The following is a 21,139-nucleotide window of genomic DNA, read 5'->3' as shown; positions in this document are numbered from 1 at the left end:
ACAAGAGCAATAAAATCAGTAATTCTCTACCCAGGCTAACCAAGAGAAAAAGAGATAGGATACAAATTACTAATATTAGATAAAACAGGAAATTACTACAAAGCCCACAGACACTAAAAGGATGATAAAAGAATACTTTATCAAACTCTCTGCCTACAAATTTGATAACCTGGATGAATGGACCACAATTCCTTGAAAGACACAGCCTCCCAAAATTAACACAAGAAGAAATAGACAATCTGAATTCTATATCTATTAAAGAAATCAAATCAATTATTAATAAACTTCAAAACAGAAAGTACCAGGCCCAGACAGTCAATGTAAGTTCATCAACTCTAACAAACACACAATCTGATCTGGGATTTTGATAACATCTACATATGTGGAATCTGCATATGTGGAATTAGGAGATATATGGAAAATTCCAATATCCTCCCAATTTTGCCATGAAACAAACTATTCTTTAAAAAATTATTTTATAAAACATTCATTCTTAAAGGTTAAAAACAGTCATAATAAAAAAGAGACAACCCGCAGAAGGGAAAATAATTATTTTCAAATACATATCTGATAAGAGTCTAGAACTCAAAATATATAGAGAACTCTTACAGCTCTATAACAACAACAAAAAACAGTTTAAAATGTTTAAGAGTGGAGTTCCTGCTAAAACTCAACAGGTTATGATCCTGACTAGTATCCATGAAGATGTGACTTTGATTGTGGATCCTGCATTGCTTCAGCATAGGTGGGCAGCTATAACTCCAATTCAACCCCTAGCCTGAGAACTTCCATATGTTAAGTAGGTGCAGCCCTAAAAAAGCAAAACAAACAAACAAAAAAAAAACAAATAGTTTAAAAGAATCATTTTTATACTGAAATACTTTAGCCTTATTGTTGAAAACTAATTTACTATATATGCATGGATCTAATAATTCTGTTCTCCATGCTGTTACATCAGTTCATACATATTTTACCATTCCACACCTGTAGTATTTAGATTAATGTAGATTTATAGTAAACCCTTTTTTTTTTTTTTTTTTTTTTTCTTTTTAGGGCCACTCTTGCAGCACATGGAAGTTCTCAGGCTAAGGGTTGAATTGGAGCTGCAGCTGCAGGCCTGAGCCACAGCAATGCAGGATCCGAGCTACGTCTGTGAACTAACCACAGCTCGAGGCAATGCCAGATCCTTAACCCACTGAGAGAAGCCAGGGATTGAACCTGGGTCCTCATGGATACTAGTTGGGTTCATTTCCACAAGGGGAACGTCTATGGTAAACCTTCATATACTACTTGTTTCTTTTTAAAAATTGTTTTGTCTATTCTAGGTCTTTTGCATGTACATGTAAAATTTCAAATGAATTGTCAACTTCTATATTTAAAAGCCTTAGGAAGGAGTTCTGCTGTGGCCCAGCGGAAACGAATCTGACTAGGAACCATGAAGTTGAAGGTATGATCCCTGGCCTTGCTCAGTGGGTTAAGGATCCAGCGTTGCCATGAGCTGTGGTGTAGGCTGGCAGCTATAGCTCCAATTTGACCCCTAGCCTGGAAACCTCCATATGCTGCAATGTGGCCAAACAAATAAATAAATAAATGCCTTAGGAAATTTTGGTTAAGATTGTTTGACTATACTAACTTAGAATTGTCATCTTAATGATATTTAGCCTTCCAATTCAGGTGCATAATGCAGTCTTTATTCATGCTTTAATTTCCCTCAGTAATATTTTACAGCTTTCTGTGCTGATGTCTTCACATTATTTATAAAAGTTATCACTAGTTTTTATAATAAAATTTAGTATTACAAATGTTTTTCTAATTATTTTCTGCTATTTAGAATGTTTGTGTATGTAATCTTACATTGTGAAAGTTTCTTAAATTTACTTAATTCTAGTACATTTTCTATCATTTTGAGTTTTATCTATATACCAAAGCAGATCATACTTATTACAATTTATAGTTATTCTTTTATAATTTTAGAGTTTTTTAATGCCTTCAATTTCTTTTCCTTACCTTGTTGCACTGGTTAGAAACAGTAGGACAATACTGAATACAAATGACAAGAGGTTGTTCACAGAGACAAAACATTGTCTTTCACTGTAAATTGTCTTAATAGCTGTCAGTTGAGAAAATTCCCTTCCATTGCTAGATTGCCAAGATTTTTTTTCATGAATGAGGGCTAAAGTTGTTTTTTTCCTGAATGAATCAAGTTAATCATGATTTCTTTCCTTTATTATACATATGGTAAATTTCACTGACTTTCAAATATTAAGCCAATCTTTTGTTACCAAAAAGAAACCTATTTGTTCATGGTGTGTGATCCATTTTACATAGAGTTGGGTTTTATTTACTAGCACTTTCTGAATGATTTTTTGAAAGTTTATTTATGAGGAATATTTTTATTTCCTTTTCTTTTTGGGTACGTTATGTGTAAAGTCTATCTGATTTGGAATTTGAATGAAGCTGGCCTCAAAATAAAGTGAAAAATACTCTCACTTTCTCTCTAATGTGGAAGCTTATGAAGAATGTGTACAAGTTACTCCTTAAATCTTTGACAGAGTTTACCAGTGATGCCACTGAATACTAGATTATTCTTTGTGGGGAAATTTTTAATTTAATTAACTCATATTTTCTATTTTTTCCTGGGTCTAATTTGATTATCTGTGACTTTCAAAGATTTTATCAACTTAAAGTGGAGGAACCCATCTTCCCTTCTTGTTTTATATATGCAAGATCTATAGTAATGTACCCCTTTAACTGAGTTTTCTTGCTTAGTCTGACTAGAAGTTTATCAAATTCATTTATTTTTTTAAAAAAGATTTTGGTTTCATTTATTTTTGTCTTCTACTTCATTCATTTCAGTTTTCATCTTTATCACTTATATTCTTCAATTCAGCTTTAATTTCTCTTCTTTTTTAGCTTCTTAAAGCAGAAACTCTATCATTGAATTTGAACCTTCTTTACCCATATGAGCACCCAAAGCTATATAATTCTAAGAACTGTTTTAGCTCTATCACACAAATAGTTTTTATATCTTGTTTTTTTTCCCTCTCCCTCTCTTTTTCTTTTTTTTAGGGCCACACCCACAGCACATGGAAGTTCCCAGGCTAGGGGTCGAATGAGAGCTACAGCTCCCGGCTTATGCCACAGCAACACGGGATCTGAGCCACATCTGCAACCTACACCACAGCTCACAGCAATGCCAAATTCCCAACCCACTGAGAGAGACCAGAGATTGAACCTGCATCCTCATGAATACTAGTCAGGTTCGTTTCCAGTGCGCCACAATTCTTGCATTTTCATTCAATTTAAGATATGTCCCAATACTCCCTGTTATTTGACCTATGAGATATTAAAAAATTAAAAAACACACTTTTGAATATTTGTAGATCTGTCTGTATATACATTTGTTATTTCTAACTTAATTCCATCATGATCATTTAATCCATACATTAAGTTTTATTTTAAAGTCCAGAAAATAGTCCACCTTGGTGAATATTTCCTGAACACTCGAAACATATTTTCTCTGAATATTAAATTTTCAGTTTACAGACTTTCATCACATGAAAGATATTGTTCTACTGTCTTCTGACTTGCATTGTTTTAAATAAGTCTGAATTTTTTTCTGTATTCCTCTGTACCTAATTTCTTTTCTCTCTGGTTGCTTTTAAGATGTTTTCATCATTGGTTTTGGCAATGTGATTTGGATTGGTGCTTTGGTGTGTGTGTATGTTTCTCCTACTTGTATTTCATTGAACTTATTAGGTGGGTTTGTAATTTTTATCAAATTCTAAAATGGTACTGTTATTTATCTAAATATTTTTATTGTACTCCTCACTCCCTATCCTTTCCTTCTGGGACGCTAACTGGTTTTATGTTGACCTGTTTGATTTTTTTCCACAGGATACTGAAACTATTCTAATCTTTTATTTATGTCTTCCTTTCTGGGTAATTTCTATGTTCTTTTTCTTAAGGTTCAATAATCTATTCTTCTATAGCTCCTAATCTGCTATTCATCTTATCCATCAAAATGTTCACTGCAGATAATATATTTCTTTTATGTCCAGAAGATATATTTGGTTCTTTTATATCTTTCATTCCTCTCATTACATCCATGATTTCTTACAAATATTACATATATGTTCAAGGATTGAAAGTGGTTCAACATCCATCACTTTTATGTCGATATTTCTTCTTCCAACTGATTTTCTCCTGTCTGTGAGTGACTTTTTTGGTTTCTTTATATACTGACTAGTATTTTAGTGAGTGTTAGAGATTTTGAATTTTGTGTGTAGAATGCTGCATTTTTTTTTTCTTTTATACCTTTAAAGAGTATTGAACTTTATTCTGTCATGGGACTAGGTCACTTGTGGATCCTATTGAGCTTGATCTGATTGTACTCTCTGTTTCATAGGGTGTGACTCATTAGCTTTTAGGGTTAGAGTGGCTCTATCCTAAGAAACAGTCTTACTAAGGTCTCAGTTGAGGGTCCAGAGTGTTCAGTTAGGCTTCTCTGCTCTAGCTGGTCAGATCCCAGTGTTTCACAGTCAAGTGTAAACACTCGGAACCTCTGTTTAGTTCACATTTCCCCACAACTTTCTATACTAACCTTATAATATTTGGCTCAACATACACATCGCTTAGTATTCTGCTAACGACTGAGACACTTATGCATAGTTCTGGAGTTCTTATTTTGTGCAACTTCCTCTTCTCTGATACTCTGACCCACAATTTCCAGCCACACTGCCATCTTAAAATTTCAATTCATCTCCTTAGCTCAGTAATACTCTGTCTTCTACTTTGCAAAACACTTCCCTATGCCATGTTTTGCAAAGAGCGTTTAAGCAAAAGGCAAGGGCGATCATGCAGCTTAACCTTTGTGTTTTTCCTCTCTCAAGAATCACCATCTTGGGAGTTCCCTGTGGCACAGCAAGTTAAGTATCCAGCATTGTTGTCACTGCAGTGGCTTGGATCCCTGCTGTGGTGCATGTTCAATCCCTGGCCCAGAAATTTCTGAATGCAGCAGGCATGGCCCCCCAAAAACAAACCAAAACAACAAAAAAAGAATCATAGTCTTTCACTGCCTGTTGTACAATCTGTCTGTTGACTCATACTTTCTCCTGCCTTTTCTTATGATGAAGGGGCTAATAAAGTAGTAGTTACTCCCTCCTGAGTGGAAGGAGCAATATATAATTGATTTTATGACTTTCTTTGTGTGACATTTATCAGTTTATTGTTCTTCAATCTCAAATTTCCCTTCATTGCTTGCTCTGAAGAAACTGAGCTGGGCCCTTGACAACTGGCACAACATTAAGCTTTGTCAGTACAGGGCACTGTAGACACACCACAGAAAGAAGGGACTTCCCTTCCCAGTTCCATTGTGCTCTAGTTGGCAGTTTTCTTCAACACAACTTGGCTTTGCCAGCACTAAGTTTCTCCAGCATGGGCAGCTTCTACAAGATCCACCTCTGCAGAACATGGCAATCAACAGCACCCAGAAATAAGTAGTTTTCCTTAGCATCCACTTTGCATAGTAGTGCCTCCAGTAAGACACCATCCTTAGAATAGCTTTCCCCAGTACAGTAGCAGGCAAAATTTCTGGCAAATCCCAAAGTGTGGATATCCACCAAGTTCTCCTGGCGTGGTACATTGCAATGTCTCTCTCATACAGTGGGTCAGTGCTGTAACCTCTCTAATAAAGCCTGGATCTTAGCCCTTATACAGGAAAGATTGTTTATTTCTTGGGCACTTGTAGGGTTTTTAAATTCATCTTTATTAAATTTTCTTGAATGTATACATGAGGTGTCTGAACCAGAGCAGATTTCTTATTATGCTCACCACATAATCAATAGTCAGAATAACATGGAATCATTAGTCTCTCCACATTTGCAATCCTGCAGAGTAAAGTGATAAGAGCCAAATGGAAAATATATCCTACACGAATGGCAGGATCACTCTGTATGCAAGAGATGGAGAACTATAAATGTCTTCCATTTATACAGGAGAGATTATTTTTCTTCCTCTCCTTCTGAGAGAGTCTCCTTGGAAACAGGATGCAAAGAATCCTTACTCTAATCCTTTGTTATTAAATAAAGTGTCTGTGGCTTTGACAACCTAGAAATTTCTTCATGGCACCAGTCCACCCCTTTTGAAGTGTAACAAGCAGAGACATAATACTCTAACTTAGGTTCCCTACCAAAAATGCAACCATTTGGTTCTTGGGAAGATAAAGGAAGCTTATTGTATGGAAGCAATTAGCTATATACCATTAGAGAGACAAATGGTCTCAGATTTAATCCTTACTGTAAGAAGTAAAATGTTCCTAGGGGAAAAGAGACCAAACCTTCTACTCTGATAGTGTATGCATTTCCATGGCTCAGGAAACTAAGGTTTTTATAGGATCACTAAAAAAAATCCAGAGAAAATTTGCTTTCTCACAATACCCTATCTTAGCCCTAGGGATAGGAACTGTTCCCTACATCTGCTAATCCTATATTCTTTAGAATTATCTTAATTTCTACCCAATATCTCTTATTGCTCCAGTTCCTTGTCGTAGTTACTAATTCCTGATATTAAACTTCCTATTCAAATTACTGTGTGATATTTGTCTTTTAATTGGACCTTGATTGATACAGAATTAGAACTTACCCTCTCATTCTTAGTAAGACATCTCAAGTAATTGCTACTTTCTGTTCAACATATCCAATGTGCACAATTTCATCAACATAGTTAGTACACGTGATGTTCTATGAAATGTCATGACAAGAAAGATTTGTGGTCTATTTATGACAGGGCCATATTAATGACCTATTTGTGAAAGCCCCAAAGCAAGACTGAAAATACATTACTGGCCCTGTCCGGTAAAAGCAACTGCTTTCAGCTGTCTTTAAAATATGTATAGAGAAAACGTCATCAAGATCAAAAGCAACTTACCAAGTACCATGTTCTGAATGGATTTGCTCCTGTAGAGATACTACATCTGGAACAGCAACTGGTGTCACAACCTGATTAAGTTTACAATGGCCCACAGTCATTTTCCAATATACATCTGACCTATTCACAGGCAAAATTAGAGAAATTAAATAGAGATGTGATGGGTATTATCACCCTTGTTTCTTTCAGGTCTTTTATGGGGCCACTCATCTCTACAATTTCCATAGTGATTCGCTATCTTCTTATTTACTATCTTGACAGGGAGAGGAAATTCTAGGGGCTTGCACTTAACACTTCATACCATAATGGCCTGCATGTCAGGGAGCCACTGTGGGGGATTCTTCCAGTCACTAAGCATGTCTAGTTTAATTTTAAATTAGAGAATGGAGGAAATAACCACCGGTGGGTCCCTGAACCAACTGATTCACTGTGTGTCAGATCAGAGCTAATGTTATCCCCTGACTCAAGGCAACACAGTAGAGCATCACAATGTACCAACCAGTTTCCAAATATATTTCAATTCACAGACCATAGGCACCTTGACTAAAAGGGAAACCACGTCTCCTTGAGAAAGGGCCCTACATCATTAATACAAACACACAGTGTAAATCTTTCACGAAACCTTCCCCCCATAAAGGGACTTGTACCCGTATAACAGAATGATTTCACTGAGGAGTAGAAAATACCCAGACCTTTCAAAGATGACTTGACATTGCCCCTAAATTTATGCTCACATCCTGAGACCAAAAATCTCACTATGGCTCATCAATCACATGATGGCTTACAGGAGTCAGGTAGACAAAATGACATGCATGGTAGATATCAGCCAGCCTCTTTCCCCAACTACCTTAGTGTTTGTTCAAAGGCTGTCATGCACAGGTTGCCCAGATTAGCAGAGATGTCACCTATACCTAGGCTCAACAGTGTGGACTTCCCCTTATCAAAGCTGACCTGGATAACATCATTGTGGAAGCCCTAATCTGCCAAAAGCAGCAACAAACAATAACCCTTAAACATGACAACATTCTTTGTTAAGAATCAGCCTGGTGGCAGATTAATTATATAGGATCTCTTTCATCATGGAATGGGTAGAAATGTGTCTTCATTGGAGCAGATACATGTTCTGAAAATGGATCTGCTTTCTCTACCCATAATGCTTCTTTCTGCCAATCCTCCTTTCTGTGAACACTTAGAGCACCTTAACCACTGTCATGGCACCCCACAGCATTCCATCTGATCAAGGAACTCACTTTACAATAAAAGAAGTACAGTAATGGTGTTATGTCTACGGAATTAACTAGTTTAGCCCATATTCCATCAGGCAGAAATAGCTAATGTATCTGAAAGATGAGTGCCTTTCTGATGACTCAGTTAATCCACTAGCTGTGAATAGATCTTAAAGTGACTGGATTATGCTTTAAATCAAACAGTGTATCAGATAATTTTATAGCCAGAATGCATGGGTCCAGGAGTTAAGGGGTAGAAATGGTAATGGCTTCTTTTATTCCCATTTCACCTAATAACTCACTTGCAGTTTTTCCTGTCCCAACATTCTTAGCTCCACTGGGCTTAGTCCCCATAGGCAAAATATTTTTAATCAGGGAATATAACAAAAATAATTAAATTTAATTAGAAGATGAGCCTGGCCATTTGTGGCCCCACACCACTGAACCAACAGTAATCCCCTATTAATTAATCCTTTATATTAAACTTTCATTACTCAAATTGTGTGATTTCTGTCTCCTGAATGGACCATGACTGATATACTTTTGTACACTAAGCAACTGAAATATTTTCTAAGCACTGCTTTAGCTGCATCACATTTTAATATTTTATGTCTTAATTTCTATTCAGTTCAAAACACTTTACAATTTCCCTTCCTGTTTAACCCAGCAGTTAGCAGACTGTGTGTCCATTTCCAAATGTTTTTTCAAGAATTTTTGTTTTATTTATAATTGAATTCCACTATGGTCAGAGAACATACTTGTATGATTTCAATCTTTAAGGCTTATTGAGCCTTGTTGTATGGTTCATATGTTCTCTCTTGCCTCCATGTACACTTGAAAAAAGTGTGTTTTCTGCTATTGTTCATTCGAATGTTCTATAAATATCAGTAGGTCAAGCTGCCTGAAATGTGGAACAGCTGTTGTATATGCCTCTTTACTGTTTACTCAATCACTTGCTAAGAGAGGATTATTGCAATCTCTCATCAGAATTGTAAATTTGCCTATTTCTCTCTTTATTGAACTTAGTTTTTGGTTTATTTATCTTAGAGCTCTATTAGCAGGAGTGTGCATATTTAAGAGTGTCAGGTCTTACTGAGGAAATAACTATTTTAATAAAATTTCCCTTTTTTATTAGTGGTAACATTTCTTGTTTTGAAATCTACTTTGATATTAATTTCAAAAGGAAGATGAAAGTAAAGATATTTTTAGATAAGTGAAAACAGAGGGAATAATTTCTACACTGTCCGAAATGCTAAAGGATGTTTAGAAGGTATAATCAGTCCAGTACAATTAGAGTTTGCATGGCGTATCTTTCCCCACACTTTTTCTTTCAATTTATCTGTATATTCCTATTGCAAGCTTCTTTTGAATAGTACATAGTTCTCTTTGTATCCATTCTGACATGGGCCTCCTCATTGACATGTTTAGTACAGTTGATCCTTGAACACCACATCTTTGGACTGTGCAGGTCCACTTATACACAGTTTTTTTAATACATGCCCCACTGTGTTTACAGTCTGAGGTCAGTGGAATCCACAGATGTGGAACCCCAGATACAAAGGGCAAACCACAAAATTATATGTGGATTTTTGGCTGCTGGAGCAGGAGCAGGAGTGGGTGAGCACCTTTATACCTCATCATTGTTCAAGGGTCAACCATACATCCAGGTTGAACATAGTTATTAATACTATTAAACTTAAATATACTCTTTTGCTATTTCTTCTATTTGTCTCATTTGTTAGGAGCCCCTCTATTCCTTTATTTCTTCTTAGATATCAATATACTTCTAAATATTAAAATACTTGAATATTATATTTCTGTATTGCTTTCAAAGGTATATACCTCATTGCATTATTCTTTTCATTACTGTTCTATGGATATGCATTTTTTACTTTGTTACATTAAAAATGTTTCTTTTTTGTGTGTATGTGTCTTTTTAGAGCCGTACCCACAACATATGGAGGTTCCCAGGCTAGGGGTCAAAATCGGACCTATAGCCACTGGCCTATGCCATAGCCACAGAAATGCCAGATCCAAGCTGCGTCTGCAACCTACACCACATACCACAGCTCATGGCAACACCAGATCCTTAATACACTGAGTGAAGCCAGGGATCCAACCTGCGTCCCCATGGATACTAGTCAGATTCGTTTCCACTGAGCCATGATGGGAACTCCTACAATGTTTCTTAAGAGTTAAAATCATACCACTTCTGGATAAAGCCATCTTGTAACAGTATAGTTATATTTACCTCTCTTTATGCTATAGGTGTCATGTGTATGACATCTATATACATTACAAGCCTAACACTACATCATAATATTTTTCTTTAACACAAGTGAGAGAAGAGAAACAAGATATTTCCCACACATTTACCATGTCCAGTGATATTCATTTCTCTCTAAATTTATAGTTTGCATATGATCTCATATCCCCTCAACCTAAAAAACTTTAGTATTTCTGGTAGTGTATAATTATCTAAATTTTCTCTTACCTGAACACGTCTTTACTTCAGCTATATTTCACACAATCTACATGTATGAATTTATACATATGTGTGTGTATGTGCATAATTTTTGAATGACTTTTTACTGGTTATAGAATTCTGGCTTAACATTAAAAACATCATTCAACTATTTTCTGATCTCCATTGTTTTTGTTTTGTTTTTTCATTTTTTGGCCACGCCCATGGCATGTGGAAGTTCCCAGGCCAGGAATCAAACCCATGTTGCAGCTGCAACCTGTGCCACAGCTGTGGCAACACCAAATCCTTAACCCATTGTGCCACAAGAGAATTTCCTAGGCTCCATTGTTTTTCATTAGAAGTCAATGAAATTACTGTTGTTCCCTGATATTTAACATGCCATTTTAACTGGTGACTTTCAAGATTCATCTTTGGTTTTAAAGATTCATCTCCAAGTTCCCATTGTGGTGCAATGGGTTAAGAATCCAACTGCAGTGACTCAATTCACTGCAGAGGCACAGGTTTGATTCCCAGCCCAGCAGGGTGGGCTAAAAATCTGGCATTACCATAGGTGAGGTGTAGGTGACAACTGCAGCTTGGGTTCAACTCCAGGCTTGGAAACTTCCATATGCCATGGGTAAGGCCATTAATATATATATATATATTCAGCTCTGATGTACATAAAGTTGATGTTCTTTGTATTTATACTGCTTGAGATTCATGGAGGTGCTTGAATCTATAAGTTTATATTTCTCACTAACTTGGGAAATTTTTAGCCAGTACATCTCCAAATATTTTTGTGACACATTCTCTCTCTTTTTAAGACTCTAATTACATGGACATTCGCCTTCTTGTATTGTTGCATGGATCATTGTGACTTTTCATTCTTTTATTCCCTCTGTTCTTAAGATCAATAGAAATTATTCAACCTGATCAAGTTGACCATTTCTTTAACCAACTCCAATCTGCTGTTGAACAGACTAGTAAATTTTTCATTTCAAGTATTTTAATTTTCAGTTTTATAAATTCTATTTCTTCCTTATTATAGCTCTCATTTCTTGACCAAGAATCCACATGTTTTTTCATTATGCCATATTTTCCTGTAAATCTTTAAACCTACATATACTACCTGCTTTTAAGTCCCTGAATACTAATTTGGGCCATCTTAAGGTTAACTTCTATAGACTATTCTTTGCTTGATTATGGGTCACATGTTTCCATTTATTCCCATTGTTGAGCATGTTTTAATTACATTCTAAACACTGTGGAAGATACATTACAGAAATTCTTGGATTTCTTAATCTTGGTAGACTTGTTATTTCTGAGTAGGCACAATGTCAGAAGTCTCCCTATAGTGGTAATTGGACTTGCCAAATTCATTTGCTTTGACCTGATCCTTCCAATACATGAAAGGGTGAAGTTACCACGTTAGGCCATTTTCTTTCCTGGGGTTCCACAGTACTCTGTGCTTAGTACCAATCACACTGTATATTGGAAAGGGTTGCAAGCAGACTGTGAGGTACTCAAGAGCAAAGCTCAGACTTTATTGATTTCTGCATTTAGTGCCTAACACAATGCCTGATACGCCGAATGGATAGGCATGTCATATTTGTTGATTAACAAACTGAATCATTAAAAGGTGAGAAATCATAACGTGCTAACACAAATTTCACAAAGTACTAGAATAGGGGGGTCATTTAATTCAGAAGCAAAGACTCTGATCTAAGCTCAGTTCCAACTAAAGGTATCAATGAACTACACAAGATAGATTTAAATGCCCATGGTAAACATTTAAAGAAATATATTCACGAGGTTCAATACACTTTGTTTACAAAGGCAGGAAAGAGAACGCTTCAGGAAGAGTCTATCAATACTGATTGAAATGAAGCTGCATCATCTAAAAAGTTTACTCATTCATCATACCTTAGACCCTGATAAGAATAAAGTGTGTAAGTATATGTGCGCACGTATGGATGGAATACAAGGACAAGGAATTTAGGCTTAACCTATCTATAATTGAGGCTCACTTCTGTTTTAGTCCTACTTCTGTCTCTAATGGTGTATGTGACCTTAGGGAAGTCCCTTAATCTATCCCCAGTGCATTTAACTGAAAATGAGGCCGTAGTATTTACTTTTAGGAGTGCTTCTAGAATCAAATGAGGTCATGAGTATGAAAGACCTTTGTGAGGTGTGAAGAGCTACATAAATATTAGGGACAGTTATTAAATAAAATAGTTCAAGTAGAGCGTTATTGCCTCTTACCATGATGCTTGTCTCATCTAAAATTCCCAAATGTTATCTCTCCCGTCACAAAAATACACCAGTGCATGCACACACACACTCACACATACTATCACACATGTGTGCACACTTCAGGAGCAGCATCGAAAGTGATCTGGGATTTTGCACCCTTTAAATATGCCTTTTTAAAAATTAAGCCCTGTGTGCCACACACTACCCATCTTAATTTGGCTTAATTTTATCCCTCCAGCCCACCTCCCTCCTCTTTCCCTCTGGAAACATTTGTACTCATTAAGAAAATGTTTTATTCTACTTATTGTTGGTAGTGCTGCAACTATTTTCTCTAATCCATCATGCATTGCAAATAGAGAATGTGAAAGGCCATCAAGTGAAACTGGTTTTTCTCTAGAGAAGCTACAAAGTCAACACTGTGAAAATCCTATTTCAGAACTTGTAAGATCCTTAATAGTCTGTTTCACAATTTTTTATAAAAGGTAAGTATTAAAATATCTTAACTCTTGGTCTTAAATGTCAAGCTATCAAGCAGTTTTAAGTTTGTTGTTTTTCTGGTTATGGCTAAAACATTAACCCAGTGTTGATCCAGTTTCCTTCAAAAGAAGGATTTTTTTTTCCTAGCCCAGTTTTAAGTGACCAATTAACAAAAAATATATGAATGTCAACTGATTATGTAACAAATGAGAATGGCTTATAGGCAATCCTGCAATGGGGAAAAGTAATTTCAAGTATGCTCCCATTACTGTCATCTCTACTCTGTTATTTTCTGTTAATTTACTTTAGGTGATGGAAGTCTACAGATAGGATATCCTTCCAGATAGGTATCTCTGTCCCAAAACAAAAAAACACCCTATATACCCCAAACAAAACAAACTTGTAAATCCCTGGACAAGACCTTCTACTTATATTTGTTCATACATTCATCTTTCTAAGATATATTAAGCACCTACTATTTCTCAGGCTAATATTCAACACGGTAACAAAGATGAATAATCCACCTGCTAGGACTTACAACTTCTCCAAGCTTGTATGTCTTTGCTCAGGCTCTTTTCTTTCCCTTGATTGTCCTCCCTCAACCCTCTCACACTTCCACTGACCCAATGCCACCAAAAGTTAATTAAACATCACCTTTCTGAGTTATTTTCTGACCTTCTAGATTTGACCAGTTCTTTTTGTACAACACTCATGACCCCAAAATACAACGCCTATAGCAAGTTTTTGTATTTTTTGCTATTTTGTCTGTCTTCCCTATTGGACTGTAACTTGAAACAAAGTCCCTGTATTACTCATTATTGAACCCTGGAGCTGGTTAACTGCTTAACACACGATGCTTGCAAAATAACATACTGAATAAATATGATATTATGGCTATTCTTCTGATGAACAAAAGAGCTAAACCTAAAAAAAAAAAAAAAGGCTAAAAGAAGAGACATATTTGCAATGCACAAGAGGAGCAAGATGAAGAAACTTTATGGGTAGAATGGGATATTGGAGAATTGTGACAACAAAAACAAAGATAATCAAGATAACCTCCACATTAGCCAGCAATCAAGTATTATGAATAGATTACAGGAGACAGCAATAAAATGATTCACTATTCCTGATTCATTTTACTGGAAGGATCTGTGTCCACATAAGTGTACCTACTCTTGTACTACTTGTTGCATTTCTCTTGTAGGAACTGTTTCCTCTAGAAAGCTAACGTCATGCAAAGTGTCTAAAACAACACGAATAGGCAATTCACCTTTAGGAGTGAGAGGGAGGAGCAGGAATGATGTTTAAACACTTAGGAAATAGAGAGGAAGGGATGAGAGAAAGCAAGAAAACTTTTTTTCTTTTTTGCTTTTTAGGGCCACACCCGCAGCATATGAAGGATCCCAGGGTAGGGGTCCAATCAGAGCTGCACCACAGCCATAGCAACGCAAGATCCAAGCCAAGTCTGCAACCTACACCACAGCTCATGGCAACGCTGGATCCTTAACCCACTGAACAAGGCCAGGGATTGAACTCACAACCTCCTGCTTCCTAGGCAAGTTCGTTTCAGTTGCACCACAACGGGAACTCTAAGAAAACTTTCAGTAAAGACCATGTGGGCCTTCTGATATCTATCCACCACCCATTATCCCTCAACCTGCCAGCTGAGAACCACTCACCTTCCATTTCCCCAACCTACTGAAAAACAGCAGTGCCCATTTAGGCAAAAATAGAGTCAAAGAGTGCTTCTCCAAGAGAGTTTAAGGAAATTATGGAAGCAAGTGGTCTATGAAAGAGGGAGGTTGGATGCTGTGTTATATTTCTGTTAGGATTTGAGGGAATAAATACTTACAGCAGAGAAAATTCTTCAAGAATATGATGGAAAAGGCATATTTACACTTGTGTAAAAAATTTAGTGAATAATTCCATAAAGTTCAAAAAAAACCCTGAAACCTTTCCAAACACTACTCTCTAAGGCATTATGAACCTCAGGAGGAGACGCCTCTTCTAGAGGGATATCAGGTGCTGGTCATCATGAATACACTGACATCAGCTATGATGTCCCCCCCCACTGTGAGAGGCTGCCACAAGGGACACTGTACAGAGAGACCCAACCCTGCTGAACTTCTCACATAGGGATCTGTGGAACCGAGAAAAAATTGCAGGTCGCCCAGAAGATGCATCAATACTATTTCTATGGTTCAGAACAGAAAAATAAAACTGGAATGTAAGGGACAGGAACTGACCAGGGGATGGAAGCAGTGGGAGTATGTGAAAAATACGTGTTTCCATATCAGTGTCTACTGGGACTTCCAGCTCTGTCTCAGAGTAGAGATAAGCAAAAAATATTCCCACAGTCTTCATTGAGGAAGTGAAACACTATAGCATGGTTACACTTATTTTGATATAAATTAGTACTGGGAGAAGGAGGAAGCCTGCACTATTTGCTAAGAGAAGGGAATTCGGGGCATTTGCCTTAGAGGCTGGGATTAGTAGGGCCAATATCTAAGACAACTTGTTCAATGCCACTGCAGCTATGACACATAACTTTAAAATCTGAAAGGCCTAGTCAACCTTCTCTTTATAAAGAGAAGAGGCTTTATAAAAAATGCATCTGGATAAAAGTGCAGTTACAGAGAACAGCCACCAATAGGTTCTCTCCCAGCTTAGCCTCTAGGGAACAAGAGAGATTTTTGCCTTGATTGCAAAGAAGGAAGGGCTACAAGTAGAAATATACTAGTGAAGGAGCTAACATGGTTGGATAGTGAAAGAAGTGACTTTTTCTTTTTTTTTTTTTTTCCTGAGGCTGTTCATTTTTCAATCAGCAAGAACTAAGAAAACCCTTTCTGAAATGACTGTTAAGGGGCAAGTGATTTAACTCCTAAGAATGAAAGCCATCCTCAAGCTGCCTCTGCTGCTTAATTTCCTAAGACTTCTTCCACATCTCTTTACAGACTGGGTCAAGGACTTGACTGTGTGAAAGGAGCCAGGTAAAGTGAGGGCCAAAAGAGGTTTCCAAACAGAACACCTCAGGCATAGAAACAAGCAGTCTTAATCTGTCTTTGAATGATTCTTGTATCTGGTAACAAAATTCACTAGAGCAAAAAACCTTGCTTTCTGCCTTTCCCCTAGAGCATGAGAAAGAAAAGCATTTCAACTCTTTGACATTATTCTCCACAAACATTGTATTTGATGAACTTGTGTTATCGTGGCATGTTTGTGAGCAGACACACATTACACCGGGCTAAAGGTCTCCTGACAAAATGATTCAATCTGTTAAGAAATGTTTCTGCTCACAGCTCTACGTAGGGCATCCTTGACCTCCTTGTTTCTCAGACTGTAAACAACAGGGTTCAGCAGGGGAGTGACAATGGTGTAGGTCACTGAGAGAAGAAGATCTTTTTCTATTGCATTTTCTGACTTGGGCTTGAGGTAGGCAATGGAGGCACAGCCATAGTGGACAATGACCACAGTGAGGTGGGAGGCGCAGGTGGCAAAGGTCTTCTTCCGGCCCTTAGCTGAGGGTATCTTAAGAATGGAGGAGATAACAAAGATATAGGAGATGAAGATCAGCCCCACAGGCACAAAAATGACAAATGAACTTACACCATAATTGATTATCTCATTGACAGTGGTATCAATGCAAGAAAGTTTCATGACTGGGTAAATGTCACAGAAGAAGTGGTCCACCATGGAGCCACAGAAAGGCAAACGGAACATGGCTGTTACATGGAGAACTGCCATAACCAGACCGGTGCCAAAGGACCCACATACCAACCCAGCACACATTCCTTTGTTCATGATGACTGTGTACCTCAAGGGCTTGCAGATGGCCACATAGCGGTCATAGCCCATCACTGTGAGCAAGAAGCAATTATTAGTGGCCAAGACGACAAAAAAGAACATCTGGGTTGCACAGCCTGCCAAGGAGATAGGCTGGTTATGAAAAATGAGACCGGAAAGCATTCGTGGGACAATGACCAGGGTGTACACGGTCTCTGAACTAGCTAGCATGCTCAGGAAAAAGTACATGGGAGTGTGGAGACGATGGTCGATGCAGATGACAGTTACAATGGTGATGTTCCCTGCCAGAACTAAAATGTACATGGTGAGGAAAACCACAAAAAGAGTTATCTGATGCTTTCCAAAGATAGAGAATCCCAGGAAGATGAATTCTGCCATTTCTGTGAAGTTCTTTCTCTGCATTTTGCTGTATCAGTGTCTGAAAGCAAGAAAAGGAGTCAGTCATCAAGGGAAAACCTCTCATCTGCAGCTGGACTTTATAACAAGGGACAATGATAGCTGGACTGAGAGTGTGAGCCCAATTCCCTCCTTTGTGACCAGCAAGCTCAAGTGTATGGCCCTTCCACAGGAAGAGAGAAAACTACTTGTGCCTTTTGGGGTCTTACACATGTGAACATTATCATTCTGGTGCCGACTTACATCCTGTGCATGAAAATGACTTCTGAGCAAAAGCTCACCTCACACACACCATACCGATGTTAGGAAGGGGAACAGAGCAGCAAGGAAAAAGTCATGCCCTGTGTCCCAATCAGTAATGATAGCTACCACTCAAAACAAACTATCAACAAGGGGATTACTAAGATGGCACCTGTCAGGAAAATGATAAAGATGAGAGTTTCACGGAGCAGTGATGTAGCAGAAGGAAGACAAACGTCAAGACAACAAACTTTGAGAAGCAATGACTGAATTTGGTGACAGGTCCACCAAGAACTTTTACACTGTATTTCAGTTGAATTCTCCATCTAGAAACCTTATTTCAGAGATAACGTGGTTCAAACATGTCATCATACCCTCAAACACGCAGAACAACTTCTGCTGTGATCACTCCACTGAAACTGTTCACTCGGCGTCCTGCCACCATAATCTTTTTTGCTGACCCCAGGGGTCCTTTTAAGAATAAAGCCAGAAAGAGTCAGGTAATTGAGAGGACATTGTTTAGCTTCCACTGTAATAGGAAAAGGTTAGGACAATTCAATGTGTGGACAAGGGAATGTAAGCAAGAGAGTTGGAAGAAGAGAAGAAAGGAGGCTGCCAGCTACTTGGAGCTGAACCGGCTTATTGATTTTTAAAAATCTGGTGAACACAGAATTTGATATAAGAAATAGGGTCCACCAGTCCCCTCTGTCAAAAAGCAAGGATACACAGCCTGTGTGGAGAGAATACATGTGATTCTGTGGTTCTCTCCAGAGACCATTCCATTGTTCTCTTTCCAATTTCAGAATTACTGAAACAGCCTTCCTCTCCCAACCCACTTAATTCTCTGAAAGTGGATTCCATCATGGTCACTCTCACAAAATCATTCTCTCAAATGTCACCAAAGAAGTCTCCATTGCTAACACTGTCAGACTTTGCTTTTTCCTTTTTCTTGTCCTTCTGCAATTCATTTTATACTCCTGAAAACTCTGCCTCCTGGAAACATTCTCTGACCTTGGTTTCCATGACACCACACTAGTTTTCTCTCTTCTCAGCACTCGTTTAGTTCTTTTCCATGAAGCTGCTCATTCTGCCTATATTAAAATTGTAAATACTGCTCTCTTGTCAATCCTTGGCCCTTGCTTTCTTCTCTTCACACTCCTCGCAATTTTTTTCAGTTATAATTTCTATGTTAATTGTTCTCAAATCTCCATTTCCACCATCAGTCTTTGTCCTATGTCTATGACACACCTTCCTCTGGATTTCTCTACTTGTGAGTCTTGCCAAATAACAAATTTTCTATTTTCAAAAGCAAACTAGACCTCTCACCCTCTTATATTTGGAAAAGGTCCCCATCTCAACTTTTCTGCCTTCCTTGATAACCTTATCATTATTTCAGTCAATCAAAATCAGAATTGTGGAGCCACAATCTACCTTATCATCACATTCAGTGGACTTTTTTTCCTTAATGTCTCATGTTTGTTCCAATAACCCACATAAGATTAGGATACCAGATTCTCTAGTAAGGATAATAAAACATATTCCCATTCTAAAATGTATATGGAATTGCACAAAACCAAGATTGCCAAAGAAATCTCAAAAAAAAAAAAAAAAGGTAAAGAACTTACACTACTGCATTTGAAGACTACAGTAATCAAAGTAGCATGGCATTGGTGTAGCATGGTGTTGGAGTAAGGATAGAAATATGGCTCAATGGAACAAAACACGTACCCAAAATGATCCACACAAACAATTCTTTTTTTTTTTTTTTATGGCCACAGCTTGATGTGGCACCTCAGTTCCTAGACTAGGGGCTGAACCCAGGCCACAGTGGTAAAAGTACTAAATCCTAATCACTAGACCACCAGGGAACTCCCATGATCAACTGATTTTTTATAAAATTCTAAAGTATATCAATAATGGCATTTTCAATAAATGTTGATGGAACAAATGTTGATGGAATAACTGGGTATCTATACTGAAAAAAATAAACCTCAAACTTTACCTTATGGCCTACATGAAAAATAATTCAAAGTGAATCAAAGACAAATATAAAAGTTAAAACTAAAAATTCTAGCCCCCCCCAAAAGTATTGAAATCATGACCTTAGAATGAGCAAAGTTCCCAGATACAAAATAAAAAGCATAAACCCAGGACAAAACCACAAATTGAACTTCATCAAAATGTTAGTGGGAGCCCATAGGCTCAGTGGAATGACTAGTATGCATGAAGACACAGGTTTGATCCCTGGCATCACTCAGTGGGTTAAGGATCTGGCATTGCTGTGAGCTGTGGTGTTAAGTCGCAGACTCTGCTCAGATCCCACTTTGCTGTGGTTGTGGTGTAGGCTGGCAGCTGCAGCTCCGATTCAACCCATAGCCTGGGAACTTCCATGTGTCATGGGTGTGGCCCTAAAAAAGACAAAAAAAAAAAAAGACGTTGTTAGAAAAATGAAAAGGAAGGCCACGGACTGGGAGAAAATATTTGTAATACATATACTAAACTTGTACTTAGAATATATAAAGAATTCTTATAGCTCAATACTACAACACATTTTTTAAACTGGAAAAATATTTATTAGACATTTTACAAAGGGAGATATACACATGGTCAATAAGTACATGAAAGGATGCTCGACCTTATAACATCATTAGCCATCATAGAGAAATAAAATTACTCCATGAGTTACCACTATACACCCGCTCAAATGGCTAAAATTAAAAACGTAACACCTAATATTGTCAGGGAAGTGAAAGAATTGGAACTCAAACATTGATGGTGACAATATAAAATGGTATAACCAATTTGTAAAACAGTTCAGCAGATTTTTCAAATGGTAAATGTATACTTATCCCATAACACAATATTTTTCCTAAATATTTACATAAGAGAAATTAAAACGTGTTCACACAGAGACACGTACATGAATGTTCCTAGCAGCTTAGTTCTAAAAGCCAAAAAACTGGAAACTCCAGTGTTTACAGCATACCCAGACAATGAAATACTGCTCAGCAATAAAAAAAAAAAAAAAGGCAAAGATTTCTAATACGAACAGCATGACTGAGCCTTAAAAACATTATACTGAGTCAAAGAAGTTCCCTACAAAACAGGGTGTACAATGTGATTCTATTTATAGAACATTCTAAATGTAATTTTAATCTATATTGCAAGAAAGCAAGCAGTGGCTGCCAGAATTGTTAGGAAATTGAGAAAGAACACAAGGGAACATTTGGGGATGAAGGAAATGTTCTCTATTGTGATGGTAGTTACATAGGTACATACATTTACCAAATTCAACAAAATGTACACTTAAATTAGTGCATTTTGTAATATTACTTACATTGCATGGTATTTA

The 21,139-nt window shown here is 37.3% G+C and overlaps 2 protein-coding genes across 4 annotated transcripts in view; both read right to left on the bottom strand.

Annotated features, from left to right (window-relative positions):
• LOC100520241 (olfactory receptor 10J1-like) overlaps positions 1-21,139 on the bottom strand; it is a 328,271-nt gene that overhangs the window by 197,312 nt on the left and 109,820 nt on the right. The window lies entirely within an intron of this gene.
• On the bottom strand, positions 14,821-20,119 carry LOC100517340 (olfactory receptor 10J5). Its single transcript, XM_003125675.3, has one exon. The coding sequence runs from the start codon at positions 17,551-17,553 to the stop codon at positions 16,624-16,626; it is 930 nt and encodes a 309-aa protein (XP_003125723.1). The 5' UTR covers positions 17,554-20,119; the 3' UTR covers positions 14,821-16,623.

This window comes from Sus scrofa, chromosome 4 (assembly GCF_000003025.6).
Source record: "Sus scrofa isolate TJ Tabasco breed Duroc chromosome 4, Sscrofa11.1, whole genome shotgun sequence".
In the NCBI taxonomy this organism is placed as follows: domain Eukaryota; kingdom Metazoa; phylum Chordata; class Mammalia; order Artiodactyla; family Suidae; genus Sus; species Sus scrofa.
The sequence above is the reverse complement of the archived record's forward strand: the minus strand, read 5'-3'. Positions and strand labels throughout refer to the sequence as shown.